The sequence below is a fragment of the Aspergillus brasiliensis genome (assembly GCF_001889945.1).
Source record: "Aspergillus brasiliensis CBS 101740 unplaced genomic scaffold ASPBRscaffold_6, whole genome shotgun sequence".
NCBI lineage: Eukaryota > Fungi > Ascomycota > Eurotiomycetes > Eurotiales > Aspergillaceae > Aspergillus > Aspergillus brasiliensis.
This window is the reverse complement of record NW_027137447.1, coordinates 1,545,222-1,561,426: the sequence shown is the minus strand read 5'-3', so window position 1 is coordinate 1,561,426 and position 16,205 is coordinate 1,545,222. Positions and strand designations below refer to the sequence as shown.

The window sequence follows — 16,205 nt, the reverse complement described above, 5'->3', positions numbered from 1 at the left end:
CTGCGCTCACAAACCCTCAATTGAAGAGAATTGAGCATGATAGCGCCATACCTCGGTCAGTGCCTTGTGGAAAAATTTTACTCCCACAGATAAGTATATGTCGATCATGACAATTGATCTCTGAAGTTTCATTATACCGTCATTTGCACAAGTTGGTCGGGAACGTTCCTGATGCATATTGTGAGATACCGCTTAGCCTCCCGACAGGCTGATACACTTCTCCGCATGCAATCCATCATCATACGGCAGTATATGTCGTTCACAAGTGATGAATGTGGAACAAGTGGCACTGCGCATGGCAGGAAACATGCCTGGTCGGCTACAATGCCGGCGATATGGCAGTGCCTATCTTTCCTACTTCAGACAGTATACAGAGTGTCAAGTCCAATGACAAATTCGATCAAGTGCTGGAAAGCGATGAATAGCGCTCACTGAATTGGCTTATTGACCGAACTCAACATCCATTCATATCATTCATCCCCTGAGCATCATCCGCGAAAACTTGTGAATCTGCAGATCCATCGACGTTGCGGGCTGCCACTGTGCTGGCGAGTTGTGCAACATGATTGTGGAAGGTGTTCTGACCCCTTTGGATCGCAGCACGATGTACGAGAAGCTGTATATCTTCACGACAAAGAAAATCATATCTGCCAGCTTCTCATGCACCAGCCTCGAAGAGGACCGGCGATGGGTTTGAATTTCGTCTTACCTCCTTGCAACATGAAGCCGACACCAAGGTTTTGATCATGAGGCCGAGGAGCTGCCTGCTATGCCTGAAGGCAACACTATTGCCACTGTGACTGTCCTTCTGGAGACAAGCATGATACTAATGACTGAGCCTGTCATTAAGATAGTCCTAGACCCTTCGGCAGGCCTAGTGCCTGTCACCGCGAACTGCCAGAGTGGAAAGTGCAAGGCCGTCGTATTTGACAACGTCCCCTCGTTTGTCTTCACGCTAAGGTCGACGTCCCTGGACTGGAGACCGTCTCGGAAAATATTGTATGGGGGGATGATCTACGGGATTGTCGATGCGACTGCACTGCTTGGATCATTTTGTTCTAGCAGATAAGCTTAGATTCCACTGAATCTTGACCTGCGTGTTTCAGAGTTGGCGATCAATGGCATATGGCAGAGCAATGGCTTATTAGAGCATTAAGTGGTGAAATGAAGCAAACTATAAAAGTGAACATATCGATGAAATTATGTCCATAAACTCCATCCTGACTAAGCATCGCGGGATGTGTTCCCAAAGCAGCATAAAACCCAAAACGGCAATGCAATTTAATCCCACTTGAACATTGAATATAAAATTATTGATATAGTATCAATATCCACAACCATGACTCAACACCCCTCCTCAGATACTACCATCTTCCTGGACCACCCCCCAAGCTGTCTTCAATTTCACCCATCCTCTCCCAACCACTTCCTCGTAGGAACCTACCTGCTCTCCGAGCACAAAAAGGAAGATGATGATGCATCAATCCAACAAACCAAAACCGGCAGTCTGCAACTATGGCACCTAGACCCTGCCACCAACCAACTGTACTACCCAATACCCCCAAGATATACATGAAATGTATAAAACTAACACCATGACACAGAACTCTCCGCCACAAACACCCACTCCCATACGCAGTCTTCGACCTGCACTTCCACCCCACTGACCCAACCCTGGCTGCCATTGCAACCAGCGCAGCCTCAGTGGTATTCTTCCGCATTACCATCCCAGAGGGAGAAGGAAAGGACGGCGTCGAAGACACATCTTCACTCATCACAGAGATCCACTCCCACCAAGTCCATGAAGACCCCTCCATCCCAGCACTCTATCTAGCCTGGTTACCGGCTGGATGGCACTCCAATGCTGAATCAGAGGAAGGGAATGAATACGGCTTCGCCGTAACCTTCTCCGATGGTCTTACCACACTCTTCAACACCAAACTGTCTTCTCCATCTCCACCCACTACTGCTTTCTCCATAGCAGAGGAATCATCCTACCCCGCAACGCAGCAAATAGAAGTCTGGTTCGTGGCTGCAGCTACTTACCCCCTCTCTCCACAGGAAGGGTCAAAGGATGAGAAGATGCGCTACATCTTCACAGGCAATGACTTCGGCTCTTTGCATACGCGCTATCTTCCCCCACCGTCTAACAACAACAACCCAGACTCAGACGAGGAGTCTAACACACCAATCCTCTCCCACGACGACCGCGCCCGCCACCACACAGCCGGCGTGACCGCCATCCTTCCCCTCCCTGTCCCCATGACCGACGGCGCGCCGTGGCTTCTCACGGGAAGCTACGACGAGTCGTTACGGGTGTATCATGCTTCCCGGAGAGGGGAGGTGCTAGGGGAGATTGGGTTAGGGGGTGGGGTTTGGAGGTTACAGATTCATTCTTCTCAGCAGAGTTCATCTTCGGATGGGGGTGTGGAGTGGACGTTCCTGGTGCTGGCGAGTTGTATGCATGCGGGGACGAGGGTGGTGAAGGTGCGGGTTGTGCTTGGGGAGGAGAGTGGGCAGGAGTGTGAGATGGAGGTGGTGGCGGAGTTTACGGAGCATGAGAGTATGAATTATGCGAGTGATGTGTGGAAGGGAGGGAATAATGAGGGAGGGAGGAGGGAGTTGGTGGTTGTGTCGAGTAGTTTTTATGATCGGAGGGTTTGTGTGTGGCGGGTTAATCTCTAAGGATTCGAAGTATCTACCAATTCTACAGATGGTTGGGAGAGAAGGAGTAGATGAAGTAGTTTATGTTTATGTTCGTAAAACGCTCGAGAGGTCATATGCAGAAGTGAACATCAACAACAGGTATACCAACGAAACACGCCCCGTCCCGAAACGAAACCCGAGAGAGAATAAAATGGTTATAAATAAATCAGACGATCGTCTCCAGCTCGCGCGCATAGCCAATCGCATTCTCAATGATCGTGCCGCTGGCCACGAGAATATCCTTCTCGGACCGAGCAGCGGCCTCGGGCTCGACGGGGAAGAAGATGCGGCCGTCACGGAGGACCCAGCCGCGCTGCTGGGCGAACTCGATCACGGCGCCCTCCGAATCGAGGAAGAGGAGGTTCTTGGCGTTGGAGATGGGGAGCGACGGGTACGCCTTTTCGGAGCAGTCTGCGATTTCGCTGCGGATGGTTCCGACCAGGACCTGCAACATCATCATCGGTCATTAGCCAGCCGCCACCTCGAGATAGTAACAAAGGCAGGGGGTTATACTCACATTCGAGAACAGCGCAAAGTCCTCCGAGGGCACGCGCTCTGAGTTCGTCTCCCGCCACACCTTATCATAGCTTCCCTCCATCAAATTCCTCTCCAGCTCAACCGGATACTTGATGAACGGATCATCTTCGACGCTCTTGCCCTTCAGACTCGCCTCCTCGACCAGACCCTCCAACACGGTGTGGAAGCTCGTGCTGTCGCCCATGCTCAGCAGCAGCAGTAGATACAAGCCTGTGATCTTGCTGCGCTGGCTGTTGCGGATGTCCACGTGGCCGGCATTCGTGCTGTCCCGCTCCAGATCGTAGAACGGCTGCAGCTGCTGGTAGTATCGTGTGAAAGTGGGTGCGTCGGTCTGTCGGATGGAGGCGAGGGCTCCGAGCTCGAGAACCTCGCGGGCCTGGGCGACCAGCTCGGCGGGTGCTGACGGCGTAGGGATCAGGACATTCTGCAGGAGGAGGGCGCGCTTGCCGCGACTGAGGAGGTCGTTGACGGCTTCGAATTGTTGCCGGCTGAGAGCGTTGTGGAGCTCGGCCACGATGGCCTTGAGGTCGGTGGCCATTTTATTAGGAGATGGAGTTATCGGCTGTGTGGAGTATGTGTAAAGGAACGAAGGATAGTGAAATTGGAAGGATGGCCTGGACAGATTGGTGTGGTGATGATGTGGTTCGGAGATGGAGGTGCTGGTGCTGGTCGTGACGTTGGCAGCCGCAGCTTCCAGGAGCTTCGGAGGAGCGCGTCACGTGATATCATCTTACTACAAACTGGATATCGAGGTATCTTTGTTTACTTTTTCAAGTTTTCCCTCCTATGTTACGGTGCCAACAGCCACTGGCTATTCTGTTACAGGTATCCTATTTACATTTATATCTCATCAAATGTTGTCGCGCAGAAGGAACCCGCCATTCTGCTGCTTCTGAAAGACGCCCTTCGGGTCGTACTTGGCCGCCACCTCCTGCATCAGCTTGACATTCTCGGCTCCGTAGCTGCCAAGGACCTTCTGAGTGGCATTGGCAAAGGTCATACACTTGAAGTCCAAGAGGGCACCCCTGGCCTTGGCCAGAGACTGCACCGTTTCGGACATGGTATCTACAGCCTTTTGCGCTGCGGCATCGTCACTACCGTCTTGGGGCCACTCACAGGTGAAAACCCACCCTATTGAGTTGCGGGCATCCATTAGCCATCTGATGATATTTCAGGAACAGTAAGAGGGTGGAATAGGACATACAGCACTGTGGGACACTTTCAAGACCCATGATGTTCCCTCCGCGATCTTTACCAGCCTGAACACCAGCCGTACCCATTGGTTGAATAGTGTAATGCAGGACAGCCCCGGTCGGGAGTGTCTTGCAGACGTCGACCCATGTGTTATACACTTCCTCATAAAGCTCCTGCGAGACCCGGGTAGTGACTGTGCTAATGGTTCGTCTATTGTTACGCAGGAGGTTAGTGGTTGATAGACTAGCTGCGCGTTCCGCCTCCGTAGGTACTGGCCACAGTACTTACTTCTGGGACGTTTGGGCGTGGCCCATAGCTTGGGCCAGCGAAAGTATCGTGCCGTTAGTGGACGGCACCGCCGTTGTCATCAGGCTTTTGAGGCTGTGGAAGGGCTCAAAGGCCTTCGGTGGCTCGGCTGGGTGGTCCCCGTAGAACAAGCCCACCGCGACGAATCCGTTGTTGAAATTGGTAAACAGCCCAATCTTAGGGTCCTCCTCCATGGCCTGTTGGACTGACACAGTTGCCTGGTTGATGGCTACATGATCCTCAGGATTGTAGAGGTTGATGGTATATTGGACCTTGATCAGAGGATGAGTTTCGAGCTCGAACGCCGTAACGATGCCTGTTGAGCGTGTTAACCTGGTCAACCTCATGTCCAGCAGGAGGCCACACAAACCAAAGTTAGAGCCACCGCCCTTCAGGGCGCGAAAGAGATCGGGTTTATCAGCCGCGTTGGTCCATATTTCGCAGCCACTGGCTAGCAGGACCTGGAGGAATAGTCTATGAGTATTGATTCCCTTAGGAAGATGAAGACGATACTAAGCCCACCTCAAACTTCTTCACGCCATCAGCACCAAGTCCATGGAAATTAGGCAAAGCCCCCATGCCTCCTTTGCATAAATAGTCAGTGAGTTGTCACTATCCCCAATTCCATCGCGTTCCATTCTTTCCCATAGAACCCATCCTGCAAAGATAAGAAGGTGTTGCACATACCTCCCAAAAGAAATCCACCTAATCCCACCTGAGAATCTCTACCCCCAATAACCGACAACCCCTGCTCCTCCAGCCACGCATACACCTCACCCCACGTATTGCCTGCCCCGACCCGTGCTGTTTTTTTATTGTGCGCTAGTTCCTTGGTCTTAAGCTTCCCGATATCCAGCACAATGGCCGTCTCATCGGCACTACTGAACCCCACATTCGGATTGTGGCCGGTGGTGCGGACAGCGAACTTGGTGCCCATTGCTGAGACCATGGAGAACGCCTCACACAGATCGTCGACATGGTCCGGGTAGATGTATCCAGCCGCAGGGGTCCAACAGGTCTGCGACCAGGGACGGGTGACAGCGGTTTGATACTTGGGGTCGGGCTCATTGTTGTTGCTGAACTCCCCGAAGGGAGTCACTACCGTGTCGGGAGCCTCCCAAAAGAGGGATCTCAGCTTTTCCAGAGTAGCTGCCACCATGATGATGGGGGACGTGGCTTGGTGTTGTTGTGAGTACTGTTGATAATGAATGCACCTAATGAGGATAGGTACGTTCCGATCGGCTTTCTTTATGTCTCGCCGTTGTGTATGAAGCCAAGTTACAGTTCTTGTCTGCTCTAACCGGTGTCCCTAGACTTCTTAAATAGCCTCATGCCCGCAAGCAGCCCCTCCCATAGCGAAGGGAAAGACGCGAGCCGTAAGCACTAAGCTTGTATACCCCTGCAGCTGAGCAGCAGCCCCACGTAGAGTGCCAGGCTGTACAAGTAGCGATCGTAGATACGCCAGACCCTAGCATCAGCTAGGAGAAACTAACTCGTCGCGCTAAGCATAGTCCGCCAATGGGTCTGTCTGGTTCGGTCAACCGAATCCCCCTAGGTGTCTTTAGCGACATTGACCCACGGTTGGTGGGAAACGGGGCAAGGAAACAAGAGACAGGCCAAGTGTCTTACCTGTTGTAGATGTTAGTCTCAGCCAGTGATCTCTTTCTTGAACAAAGCTCGGCGATAACCGGTGTTGGTACGAGGACTTTCCTTGCAATCAAGCCACACTGCTACGTAGCAGTTGGCATGTCCAAGCAAGACCGTTTGTTGTCCAATGATATCTGGTAACCGACATAGAACCCCCATCGTTGGGATGTCTGAACGTCAAACGTGCTGACGCTTTTATGGATGTAGATGTCTAAGCCGCAAGGAGTAAATGCGGCTTACTGCCTAGTTAAGTAGCGCGATCGCTTAACAGTTGACACGCCCTGGTAGGAATCCAATTGGCGACCCACATCGCTAATGAAACAGATTGACTGTCTACGTATACCCGAGGCGTTCCCAGGCGCCAGTGCGGAGGGACAGGTAGGATTTCCGGGGCTGGTCTGGTGTCAGTGAGAGGGTGCTATTCGCAAATTAGCAGTGGTCTGAGCACGGGGATTGTAATTTGGTGCTTCATAAATACTATCAACTCTGATTTTGTTGATCGATGATAGCCTGCCTCGGCCGTCTTTCTAACTTGTTATTGCGATATCTAGAAGACCGGATTGTCAGCGTATGAGTGTATCTTGCATACTATGAACTTACTATGGGGAGACATGTGTTTAGCAGCCTAAGAGATGTAGATATGGCCTTCGGAATTACCATATAAAAGATGGTTAATTATGCTTGTTTTAGAGACACGTCATCTGAAAGGGCTGACTACTAGTAGAAGTTCCTTCTGCCCAAGCACGTGTTCTACTATCTTCTACTCGGGTAGGGAGTTTATTGCACGTAGTATATCCATTACATCGCTGAAACCAGTAACTTGCTGCATCAAGAGTTCTTCTACTCTTCATCCTAGCTCACACTTCTAGAACCTATAACCCCCTGCTGGCTAATTACCAGAAAACATGGTCGTCCCTTTCTGCGACGACTGTGGAAATCTTCTAGACGAATCTCCTAACGATACTTTGCAATGTGAACTATGTGGAAAGACCGCGAAGAGTAAATCCCTTTCTACATCCCTTTCACTATCCTCCATGAAGACCACGAGGCTAACCAAACTCAGACATGGCAATGCATCACGCCCAGGTATCCACATTGGAAAACTTAACTTCCGAGACTCAGGAACAGGTTGAAATCCAATACGCAAGAGGTGACATACAAGACGATTGGGAAGGGTCCCTCGATCGACATGGTGTGTGTTAAATGTCCTTCCAAGGAAGTGACCTACGCTCAGGTGCAGTTGCGGAGTGCGGATGAGGGGAGCACGATCTTTTATACTTGTGCTAGATGTGGATATAGGTAAGTAAGGTTGTGAGTAAGAGGGATGTATGTCAATGCTGTTGGACCAGGTGGCAAGAGGATAATTGAGGGGATATCTCTTCGAAACTGGGGAGGTCCATATCAATGGCCTATGACATTGTCATGAATGGCCTGGCGTCTATGGTTTATATCAGTTCCTGCATTGAGCTTCTACAACAGATCTAATGTGGCACGAGAATCCAATATCATTTCCAAAATATCAATAGTACACATTGTAGAATCACATAAACAGTCATTAACATATTGCCATCCATCCAACATCAACATCCCCAATGAAACAAACCAACTCCCTCATCATTTCTTAAATCACCGTCTCATTCTCCTTCAAGAAAGCATCCACGGAAGTAAGTCCCTCGACCAACTCCCCCAAATCCCTGCGACAGTTACTCACACCATCACCACCCGGCACCTCATCCGCCCATCTCATTGAAGCCGCACCCAAATGCCCGCCCTTAATCAACTCATCCACCACCTCATCCTCCAAATACTGCACCTTCACCTCCTTGCCCACCACTCCCCCAATCTTGCCCGCCAACTGCTCCACCGTGACCACCTCCACCGCCAAATCCACCTCACGATCCGCAAACCTCTCAGGCTCCTTAACCGCCGCAGCCACCACAATCCCCACATCGCGCGCATCCACCAACGGCAACTCCGTCGCGGGCCGATACGCCACACGGAGGACCCTCTCCTCCCTAAACTCGGGGAAGAGGAAGTCGCGCACCGGCGGCAAGAAATTCTGAAGGAAGTGACCCGGTCGGATAATGGTCCAGTGGGCACCATTTTTCGCAGCTGCAGCAGCCTCACGAACCCGATCCTCCAAACCATGCTTGTTCAACCAGTACTCCTTCATCGGGTGCGCACCGCCCTCCCAGCCAGGGAAGGACTCATGCTGGCCGGTTTTGAGCGCCGTCGTGAGGATGATCTGCGAGATAGAGGGGGATTCTCGCACCGCGAGAATGATGTTGTCGATGCGTTGGGCATCGACGGCGGGGTTGCCGGAGGGCACTTCGGTGAAGAAGATGGCGTCCACGTTCTGGGTGGCCGCGCGGAGGGATTCGAGGTCGTCGAGGTCCCCGGGGATTAGGGTCGCGCCTTGTTGGGCGAGTTGCGTCGCGGCGCTGCTGCTGGGGTTGCGCACGAAGGCGGAGACCGAGTGGCCTGCGGAGAGGCAGTGCTGGACGACGCCGCGGCCTTGGTTGCCTGTGGCGCCGAGAACGAGGATGGTTTTGGGGGACATTTTGCTTGGTTGTGGTTGTGTTGGAGGAATGAGGTGTGAGTGTGTGTTTGTGTTTGTGATGATTGAGTTGCTTGGGATGGTTCTGGGGTATGGGATGGTGTGGAGGTGGTGCTTTATAGTGGTTGCTTGTCTACTAAGCTATTGGTTAGTGCTTACTCCTTGTATAGTAATTCTTACGATCTTACGGATGGGCACATAGTAAGTTGTACTGCAAGGCTGTATAAATACGGATGAGTTCGTGTTTCAAGTTTAGTTGGGCTTATGCTTATGCAGTATCTTCTAGATTACTACTGCTGAAGTCAGCGGCTACATGTTAGTGAGCAATTAGTGTCCTTTTCTCACTTGAGTACCACAACCACTAGCAGATTCTAAAGATCCACCTTCAGTTTCTGGTTTGAATTTCTGATTTCGGCACAAGTCCAGCTTTTCGTTTACGGGATTTCATCGCAAAGCTATTGAAACGCAGTGGTGGCATTGGTATAGAGAAAAGATAAAATCTCAGCAGCACATAGAATTGGCCGGCCTTCGCATCAAGCAGCCTGCGCCATCTGCTCCAAAGTCTCATAGAGAGGCGTCCCCAGTCCAGTAACCGGGTCCCATCCCTTAGTGGCATTCCAGCTGGCATACGGCACCAGAGCTCCTCCATTTGACCCCTCACAACCAGTAGATCCGCCGTCCACAATATCGGTGAATCCTTTCTGGTCCAGCGAGTACAACCAGGGGTTCAGGAACCCTAGTGTAGGTTTACCTTGCTCGAGGCGTGCAGCGTTCAATCGAGAGATGACCGCCGCGAAAACAGGGGCGGCAGCACTAGAAAAGCATTAACTTGCTCGCTTCCAATTGTGTACGTTGGTGCCACTGTGACGGTCTACTCACCTTGTTCCCGCAGTCTGTAGCCATTGTCCATGGTCCCTGATAACATAGTTGCTAGCTTGAGCGGACACATCTGGAATTCCTCGTCCGTCTCGGTTGTACAGCCCTTCCCATTTGTCTCCTAGACGTGCAAGGTACGCTTGCACGCTGGCGTTTTGGTATGATGGACGAGCGAAACGCTCGGAGAACCCTCCTCCCGAAAAGTCAACAGCTTTCTCCGGTTCGACGCCCTCAGTCCCACCCACGGATGTAACGAACGGACACGATGCTGGGAATATAGGCTGAAAGCGGGTCCTCTGGCTTCCATCGTTGGATACGCACGACCCACCGACGCCGGAGTCTCCGCTGCTGAAGATCACCGAGACCCCGCGTGCACCTAATTGGGCAAACAAATTGCACGTGGCTTCGGTGTAATCTTCTGGAAGGCTTTGCTCATCCTCCCCATAGGACGTGCTAAGCACTGCAGGGAGATCCTCATCCGGGAGACTCATCAGATATTGTAGCTGCTCAATGTACGGCTCATTGGTCGAGCCATCGGTGCTCACCTCACCTGTGTCCGAGACAGATGGCGCACGCCCGGCTGTAGTGTAGAAGGTCGCGTTAGCATCAAACGCCATGGAAAGAGCGTATTGGATGTCGAGACTCGCTTCTGTGCTTCCCTGGAACGAGTTTTGTGGATTCTGGCCTCCGTTGATCGAAACCACAGAGAAGTCGGCGTCTATGCTATCTGGGGCATACACCTCCATGAAATCATCGAGGTCACTGTAGCGTGCATACTGATCCAGGTAGCCGGAAATTCCAAACACGTTCCTCGAATCGGGAGTCGCCTGGGTGCTAGGCAATCCGTAGAGCTGACGAAGGCAAGCAGGCGTCACGCCCGTCGAACAGTCTGCGCTGATCTCATCAATGCTGATCGACACCGGCATCAGGCTGGGTAGACTGGTTTGCGTCTTGGGCTGCCCGAAGCGAGTCGTGGGTTGGATCATTTGAAGATAAGGATCGACTTCCTCTGGAACCGAGTACTTGAGCGTCCTGATTTGAGTTGTGTTTGTCTCCAAATGGTGGAAGTTGTAGAAGTCAGTCTTCATCATGGACTGTGCTTGGGACAACGGAACTGTGAAGGCGACCCAGTCCCCGCGGTCTTCGATGGCATCTGACGGGACATGCTCCGACTCAAGCCAGGAGAGGATGGTCTTCGAGACTTGGTCGGATGGGCGCATAAAGGCTCTGACATCGTCGCGTTTCATATGCCTTCCATAGTCCCGGTGGCCGGGTGTGGAGATATCAATGACTTTCTGCTCGAATTCTGCCTTGTAGTCGTGATGCATCGACAGCCAGAACTTCATCGGAGTGGATGGTGAGGGAGTCGCGCCTTTTGTCCATCCGTCGGGGATGCTGCTCAGTTGGTCTACCACGACATAATCAGGCGTTGTAGCTACAGCCGTGTGTAAGAGGGACAAGAGTCCCAAGACATGTTTATCATATTTCATCGCCGCTAGAATGTCGCATCAGTCTTTAGTGTTGGTAACTGCGCCGTCTCAAGCAGAGAATCTTCCAGACCTTTAGCTGCCTGCGGATCAAATCGCCGCAGAAAGTGTCTTCTGCGATCCTAAAATGGGTCGCGCTGTGGTCCACCGCAGCTGTGTCCTTCGATTTAACCCAGATGAACTCACAGTTTTCCTGCCAAAGACCCTCTTGCAGCTTGCGATACTTTTGAGAAATATTGGTCATGCCAATGAGGCGGGGCCTTGTTGACAGTTTCATCAGTCTGGTTGGAGAGACGCGTTAAAGTTATCGTGCAATCCAGAGGAGATGGAGAATGTGACAGCGTGTTTACCAACACTGAGATAGTATGTAACTCCCCAGATCCACGGACACTGGACGCCATGGTCGTTGAGAGAGCCTCATGAATCGCCAGCCTATCGCATGAATTAATATTCTACGATATGCGTATTGAGTGTCTTTTAGCGAAAGCGAGGTATGATGGTAGTCGATGAAGGGTTCGAAGCTTCTTCCTCATCTTCGCTTAAAGGGCGGTGCGGTCGGGAGCGAGTCTATTCATGGCTCAATGCGCGCTTCTTTATTGACTCCCCCATCCAGCAAGGGGCTCCTGGAATGTGCCAATCAAGCAGTGCGGGAAAGCTGCAGATAGCCTTCCATGGAAGATAATCCTGTATCCTGTGGTTCTCGGTCTGGAGTCATGGGACGAATAAGTGAACGAAACAAAAGAATTACTGCAGTTGGTGGAAAGCTTCAGTGCCAACACTCTGTGCATGACCCAAAGTTCGTCATAGCAATGAACAACGTGGTAAAGAGCTCGCAGCCTTATGCAGTCCGCCTGCCTGGAAGGACAAAGAACTGGTAGCATAAGTACTCGGAATATTAAAGATAAATCACAGAAGCAGAAAGCAGAAAAACTCTATTATGATAGACTATAAACTGTTCTTGGACTATAGAGTTCTCTAGCCAAACCTGACTATGATGATTAGATAACATACTTGAACCTTGACTTATGAATCAGTTTGCTGAGGGACATGATGATGTTATAACAGATGGTAAGCGTGATCGCATTGCTCCAGCGTCGCAGAATGGCTATCCGTTACCTTGCCTAAGTGTTGTTCTCGCCTGTCTCTCCCGTTCTTTCACAGCCAGTCAACGAATATTGAGAAGCTGGTACTACTAATGTTAATGCGAATATAATTCTAGAACGGCCAATCATCGCTCGGGTGTGATTCTGTTTAGTTCAGTGGAAAAGTGCTCGCTAGCCTTCCTACCCACCTCTATTAGATGAAACATGCTGGTATATGAGTGGCCGCCTAGACAACATGAAGAGTAGGTTACATTAGCCAGTTTCTCTTATACTAAGTGAGACAATTATGTGATAGCTATATACTACATAAATAATCAGTGTATCCTCCGGGTTTGATCCGGACCATGGCCCAGCACCTACAGACTCGTTTATTTTCCTTACCAGGCAAAGCTTGAACTAACAGATGTAACGCTGACTTCAGTAACAAGTATTAAGCTTGTGCTGTATTGGCACTATATTAGTGCTTACACGCAGGCATTTTGCCAGGGGTCTTAAATCACTAGCCGTCCTGGGTAGGTCGATACTTGCCTTACGGTGACCGGATTTACCGCTAACATGATGATTGTGAGTGGTGGCCAAGAGATGCAAAAAGTGAGCAGGATAATCAGAAAGTTCGGTTCTTAACAAAGGACAGGTCCATGTGTAAAAACCAGGTCTACTTGTTGCGTATGGGTTGTTGCTAAGTTAGAGCGGACGAGTCGAGGCGATGAGTAACGATCTATGGCTCACCTTCCTAGCAGTTGAAATGACGCCTAGTACAGCTCCAGTAGTAAGCAAGAATACTAGGTACTTCCAGTCAGACGTTCCCGATCCCTGTTGCTCCCTAGTGTATAGATTTGCTTTGAATATCTGTCTTGGCTGGACAATGGTTCATAACGCATAGTAGTTCAAAGAACTGAGCAGCCAGTCAAGATCCAGAAGAGAACATGTCAACTAAGTACTAGATCCTCACATGTTAAAGAGGCAATCAATACTTGGTATTACCATCGAATAGTCCTCTGAATATAACTTGGCAACAGCCAAGTGGTCATACTCCGTACGGCCTAAATACTACTAGTAAAATACTGTAAGTGTCGTGCTAGTGCAAGGGTGCAAGGGTATCCCAGTGGATAGATAAAGTAGCGCCGCCGCCTCCGTTCTCATGTAACTCACATAGTCCCTTGTGTGGCACTTGATCTACAAAGTGACCAAAAAGATGACATCCGACACAGGTGAGGAGACTCCTCTGCCCAGTACCAGTCTACTAGACGCATCCCGAACACCCTCCATTGCACTCAACGCAACATCAATTGCAGGTGAGCCTAACGCCATCGACCTTTCGAGCCTGACTACCTCCGAAAAGAGACTATACGACTTCTTGTGCTCCCAAGGATGGTCTGATACACAGAGTTCTTGTTTCGTCGCTGCTATCGAGTCTATGAAAGAAGCCCTCTCACGCCATTTCTATTCGCAAGGATGGAACACCGCTCAAGTGCAGCACCTTCACGAGCAATGTGAGATGGAATTTCCAGAGCATTTCCCAGCTCCTGGAGGTGATGATGCCGACCAGCAAGATCTGCAGATGCAGCTGAGACTGGTGGAGGAAATGAATCGTCGAAAGGCGATTGGCGAGCGCATGTATCCTGCAATAGGGCACCATGGACAGGGAGATTGATGAGGAAAGAGAAAAGGAATTAAGTGAAATCTGCTTAGGCTTTGTGATTGGGACAAGGGTGTGGATAAGAGGAAGGTGTGGAGGGAGGCGAATATGGCGATTAGGATTATTGGGAGCAGTGGTTGGCGCGGTTAGGGAGAGAAAGAGGAAATATCAGTGATTGTGATTTGGAGAATGCAGGGAGCGGGCTATAGTGTGAGGCTTGAATGACATCTTTATAAGTAGTCCATGACTCTGTATATAATTATAAGATTTGGAATCTAGTACTTGTGCTTTTGATGTGACAGTATGGTCGATCGTTGTTGCGTTGTGTTCCCCCCTTCAATGTAAGCCTTCGCTGTTTTGTATCCAAAAATCCTACACCTACTAACTCCTTCCCTTGTTATGAATAATCTTACTGGACCATCTGGAAATTCATGACAGTTTCTATCATTGCGAATTGTTCCCAGCCAAGACAACTTGCTCAGCTTCCTACAGATTCATGAACCGCGCCAAAGCTCCCCCATACCGATCACCATGAACAGGAATCTCCTTCAGAACAGCATTGATCTCCTCCAACTCGGACTCCAACAAATCTATATCGGCCATATTCTCCTCCACCCTCTCGACCGTAGTGCATCCGGGGATAGGAATAATCACTGGATTTGCGGGGAGATTATTCTGAGCCCTCACCCAGGCGATAGCAGTCTGTGCTAGCGTAATCTTCTTCTTCCTGGCAAGCTGCTCCAACTGCTCCACTAACTTCAGATTCAAGTGGAACACATCCGGCTGGAATCGAGGATAATTGCGCCGGGAGTCATCAGCAGGCAGATCATCCAATGAGCGTAATTGTCCTGTCAACCATCCTCTGGATAAAGGAGAGTATGCTACCAGTGGCATATTCAACTCTTTACAAGCAGCGGCAACTCCATTCTCCAAGGGCTCTGTGGAAAACAGGGACAACTCAACTTCTACAGCAGCCAGAGGATGTACGGCATGAGCCCGACGCACTGTCTGCTCACTACATTCACTGATGCCGATGCCGCCAATCTTGCCGGCCTGCACGTACTCAGCTATCGCGCTGATGGTGGTTTCAATGGGAGTATTGGGATCGACCCGCGCTGGCTCAAAGATACTGATGAAAACTTTGCCGTTGAGAAGCTTGAGGCAGTTATCAATGCTGGTGCGGATGCCTTCTGGAGTACCATCGGGACCCTTGGGGCCTAGACCGCCCTTGACACTGAGGACTACTTTGCTGCTATCTTCGGGATATTTGGTGAAGTAGTAGTCTAATAGCTGCAGGGAGTTGGCATGTGGAGGGCCGTAGAATTCTCCAGCATTCCAGAAATTAGCCCCGAGGTCGAGGGCGCGCTTCATGACTTTGACGGCCTCGTCGTAAGGGGTGGGGTTGGCACGCCAGGTAAGGCCTGTTGGTTAGCTTAGAAGGAGCTGCTGTAAGAGCTGGGATGAGAGGGGATATGGGCGTACCCATAAGACCGAATCCGATCGGGCCGATGGCTCTATTGACGAGAGTGACAGTCATGGTGGATAATAAACTTGGTATTTATGGAGGTAGATAAATATTCGGGAAACTTGTAATGATATCGAGGTGGAGGCACGAAAGAGGGATGCAATGAAATTGAGGATGGTGATAATCAACCATCACTTTCGCGGGGGAGAGCGATAAATGATAGTTAGGTTAGCATCATGTGCCTTGATAAGATCGGAGGTATAAATCAATGTCCGCTAAACTCCGTGAGAATCCCCGCCACGGACTTGCCTGTCTGAGGGCCCCCGATCGAAATGCCCTCTAAGAGGCCTGGCAGAGTCCAGAGTGCATGAGATGGCAGTGAAATTATCTTTGTGGCTTGGTTGGATTGGGTTTAGGATAGTCTGACTTGCTTTGGATTTTATTCCAGTTGCTTAGTTAGGTTGAGTAGTTAGTAGGAACTGGAATAATATTGCTCAGCAAAACATACTTAACGTACGTCAGTATCAGCATTTTAATTCCAATCCTACGCGGATATCACAACCTTTGACTTGAATTTAGTTCTAGTTAAGCTGCTGCGTTTCTCTACGTTTACTACAATTCAGGGTATATACTATCATGTCGACCCAAAATGCAGTATCCATCCAACCCCTCCGTGCCCTGAGCATAA

The 16,205-nt window shown here is 50.4% G+C and overlaps 9 protein-coding genes across 9 annotated transcripts; 4 read left to right on the top strand and 5 right to left on the bottom strand.

Moving 5' to 3' along the window:
* Window positions 1–754: 754 nt before the first annotated feature.
* ASPBRDRAFT_125023 (uncharacterized protein) lies at window positions 755–1,069 on the top strand (the record flags this gene model as incomplete). Its single annotated transcript, XM_067617753.1, has 1 exon — window positions 755–1,069. A coding segment is annotated over one exon (315 nt), but the record flags the coding sequence as incomplete, so codon positions are not given.
* A 239-nt stretch (window positions 1,070–1,308) lies between these two features.
* Window positions 1,309–2,934, top strand: ASPBRDRAFT_178129 (uncharacterized protein). Its single transcript, XM_067619875.1, has 2 exons — window positions 1,309–1,545; window positions 1,605–2,934. The coding sequence occupies exons 1-2, from the start codon at window positions 1,340–1,342 to the stop codon at window positions 2,683–2,685; spliced, it is 1,287 nt and encodes a 428-aa protein (XP_067479328.1). The 5' UTR covers window positions 1,309–1,339; the 3' UTR covers window positions 2,686–2,934.
* rpnL (proteasome regulatory particle lid subunit rpnL) lies at window positions 2,373–3,906 on the bottom strand. The gene is made up of 2 exons (XM_067625007.1): window positions 3,224–3,906; window positions 2,373–3,151 (listed from the first exon to the last, which is right to left on the bottom strand). The coding sequence occupies exons 1-2, from the start codon at window positions 3,779–3,781 to the stop codon at window positions 2,873–2,875; spliced, it is 837 nt and encodes a 278-aa protein (XP_067479327.1). The 5' UTR covers window positions 3,782–3,906; the 3' UTR covers window positions 2,373–2,872.
* Window positions 3,907–3,939: 33 nt separating this feature from the next.
* Window positions 3,940–6,151, bottom strand: ASPBRDRAFT_43473 (FAD-binding oxidoreductase). Its single transcript, XM_067625006.1, has 6 exons — window positions 5,431–6,151; window positions 5,266–5,327; window positions 5,114–5,204; window positions 4,726–5,059; window positions 4,448–4,647; window positions 3,940–4,374 (listed from the first exon to the last, which is right to left on the bottom strand). Exons 1-6 carry the CDS (start codon window positions 5,900–5,902, stop codon window positions 4,094–4,096), a joined length of 1,440 nt encoding a protein of 479 aa, XP_067479326.1. The 5' UTR covers window positions 5,903–6,151; the 3' UTR covers window positions 3,940–4,093.
* A 1,104-nt stretch (window positions 6,152–7,255) lies between these two features.
* ASPBRDRAFT_43472 (uncharacterized protein) lies at window positions 7,256–7,894 on the top strand. Its single transcript, XM_067625005.1, has 2 exons — window positions 7,256–7,389; window positions 7,454–7,894. Exons 1-2 carry the CDS (start codon window positions 7,296–7,298, stop codon window positions 7,591–7,593), a joined length of 234 nt encoding a protein of 77 aa, XP_067479325.1. The 5' UTR covers window positions 7,256–7,295; the 3' UTR covers window positions 7,594–7,894.
* A 95-nt stretch (window positions 7,895–7,989) lies between these two features.
* On the bottom strand, window positions 7,990–9,094 carry ASPBRDRAFT_43471 (uncharacterized protein). The gene has a single exon (XM_067625004.1). The coding sequence runs from the start codon at window positions 8,948–8,950 to the stop codon at window positions 8,012–8,014; it is 939 nt and encodes a 312-aa protein (XP_067479324.1). The 5' UTR covers window positions 8,951–9,094; the 3' UTR covers window positions 7,990–8,011.
* Window positions 9,095–9,480: 386 nt separating this feature from the next.
* On the bottom strand, window positions 9,481–11,313 carry ASPBRDRAFT_196195 (S53 family peptidase; the record flags this gene model as incomplete). Its single annotated transcript, XM_067620959.1, has 2 exons — window positions 9,481–9,760; window positions 9,827–11,313. The coding sequence occupies 2 exons, from the start codon at window positions 11,311–11,313 to the stop codon at window positions 9,481–9,483; spliced, it is 1,767 nt and encodes a 588-aa protein (XP_067479323.1).
* A 1,655-nt stretch (window positions 11,314–12,968) lies between these two features.
* ASPBRDRAFT_55313 (uncharacterized protein) lies at window positions 12,969–14,067 on the top strand (the record flags this gene model as incomplete). The annotated part of the gene is made up of 2 exons (XM_067627371.1): window positions 12,969–12,984; window positions 13,625–14,067. 2 exons carry the CDS (start codon window positions 12,969–12,971, stop codon window positions 14,065–14,067), a joined length of 459 nt encoding a protein of 152 aa, XP_067479322.1.
* A 471-nt stretch (window positions 14,068–14,538) lies between these two features.
* On the bottom strand, window positions 14,539–15,589 carry ASPBRDRAFT_30421 (aldo/keto reductase family protein; the record flags this gene model as incomplete). Its single annotated transcript, XM_067622777.1, has 2 exons — window positions 14,539–15,473; window positions 15,535–15,589. The coding sequence occupies 2 exons, from the start codon at window positions 15,587–15,589 to the stop codon at window positions 14,539–14,541; spliced, it is 990 nt and encodes a 329-aa protein (XP_067479321.1).
* Between the last annotated feature and the right edge of the window lie 616 nt (window positions 15,590–16,205).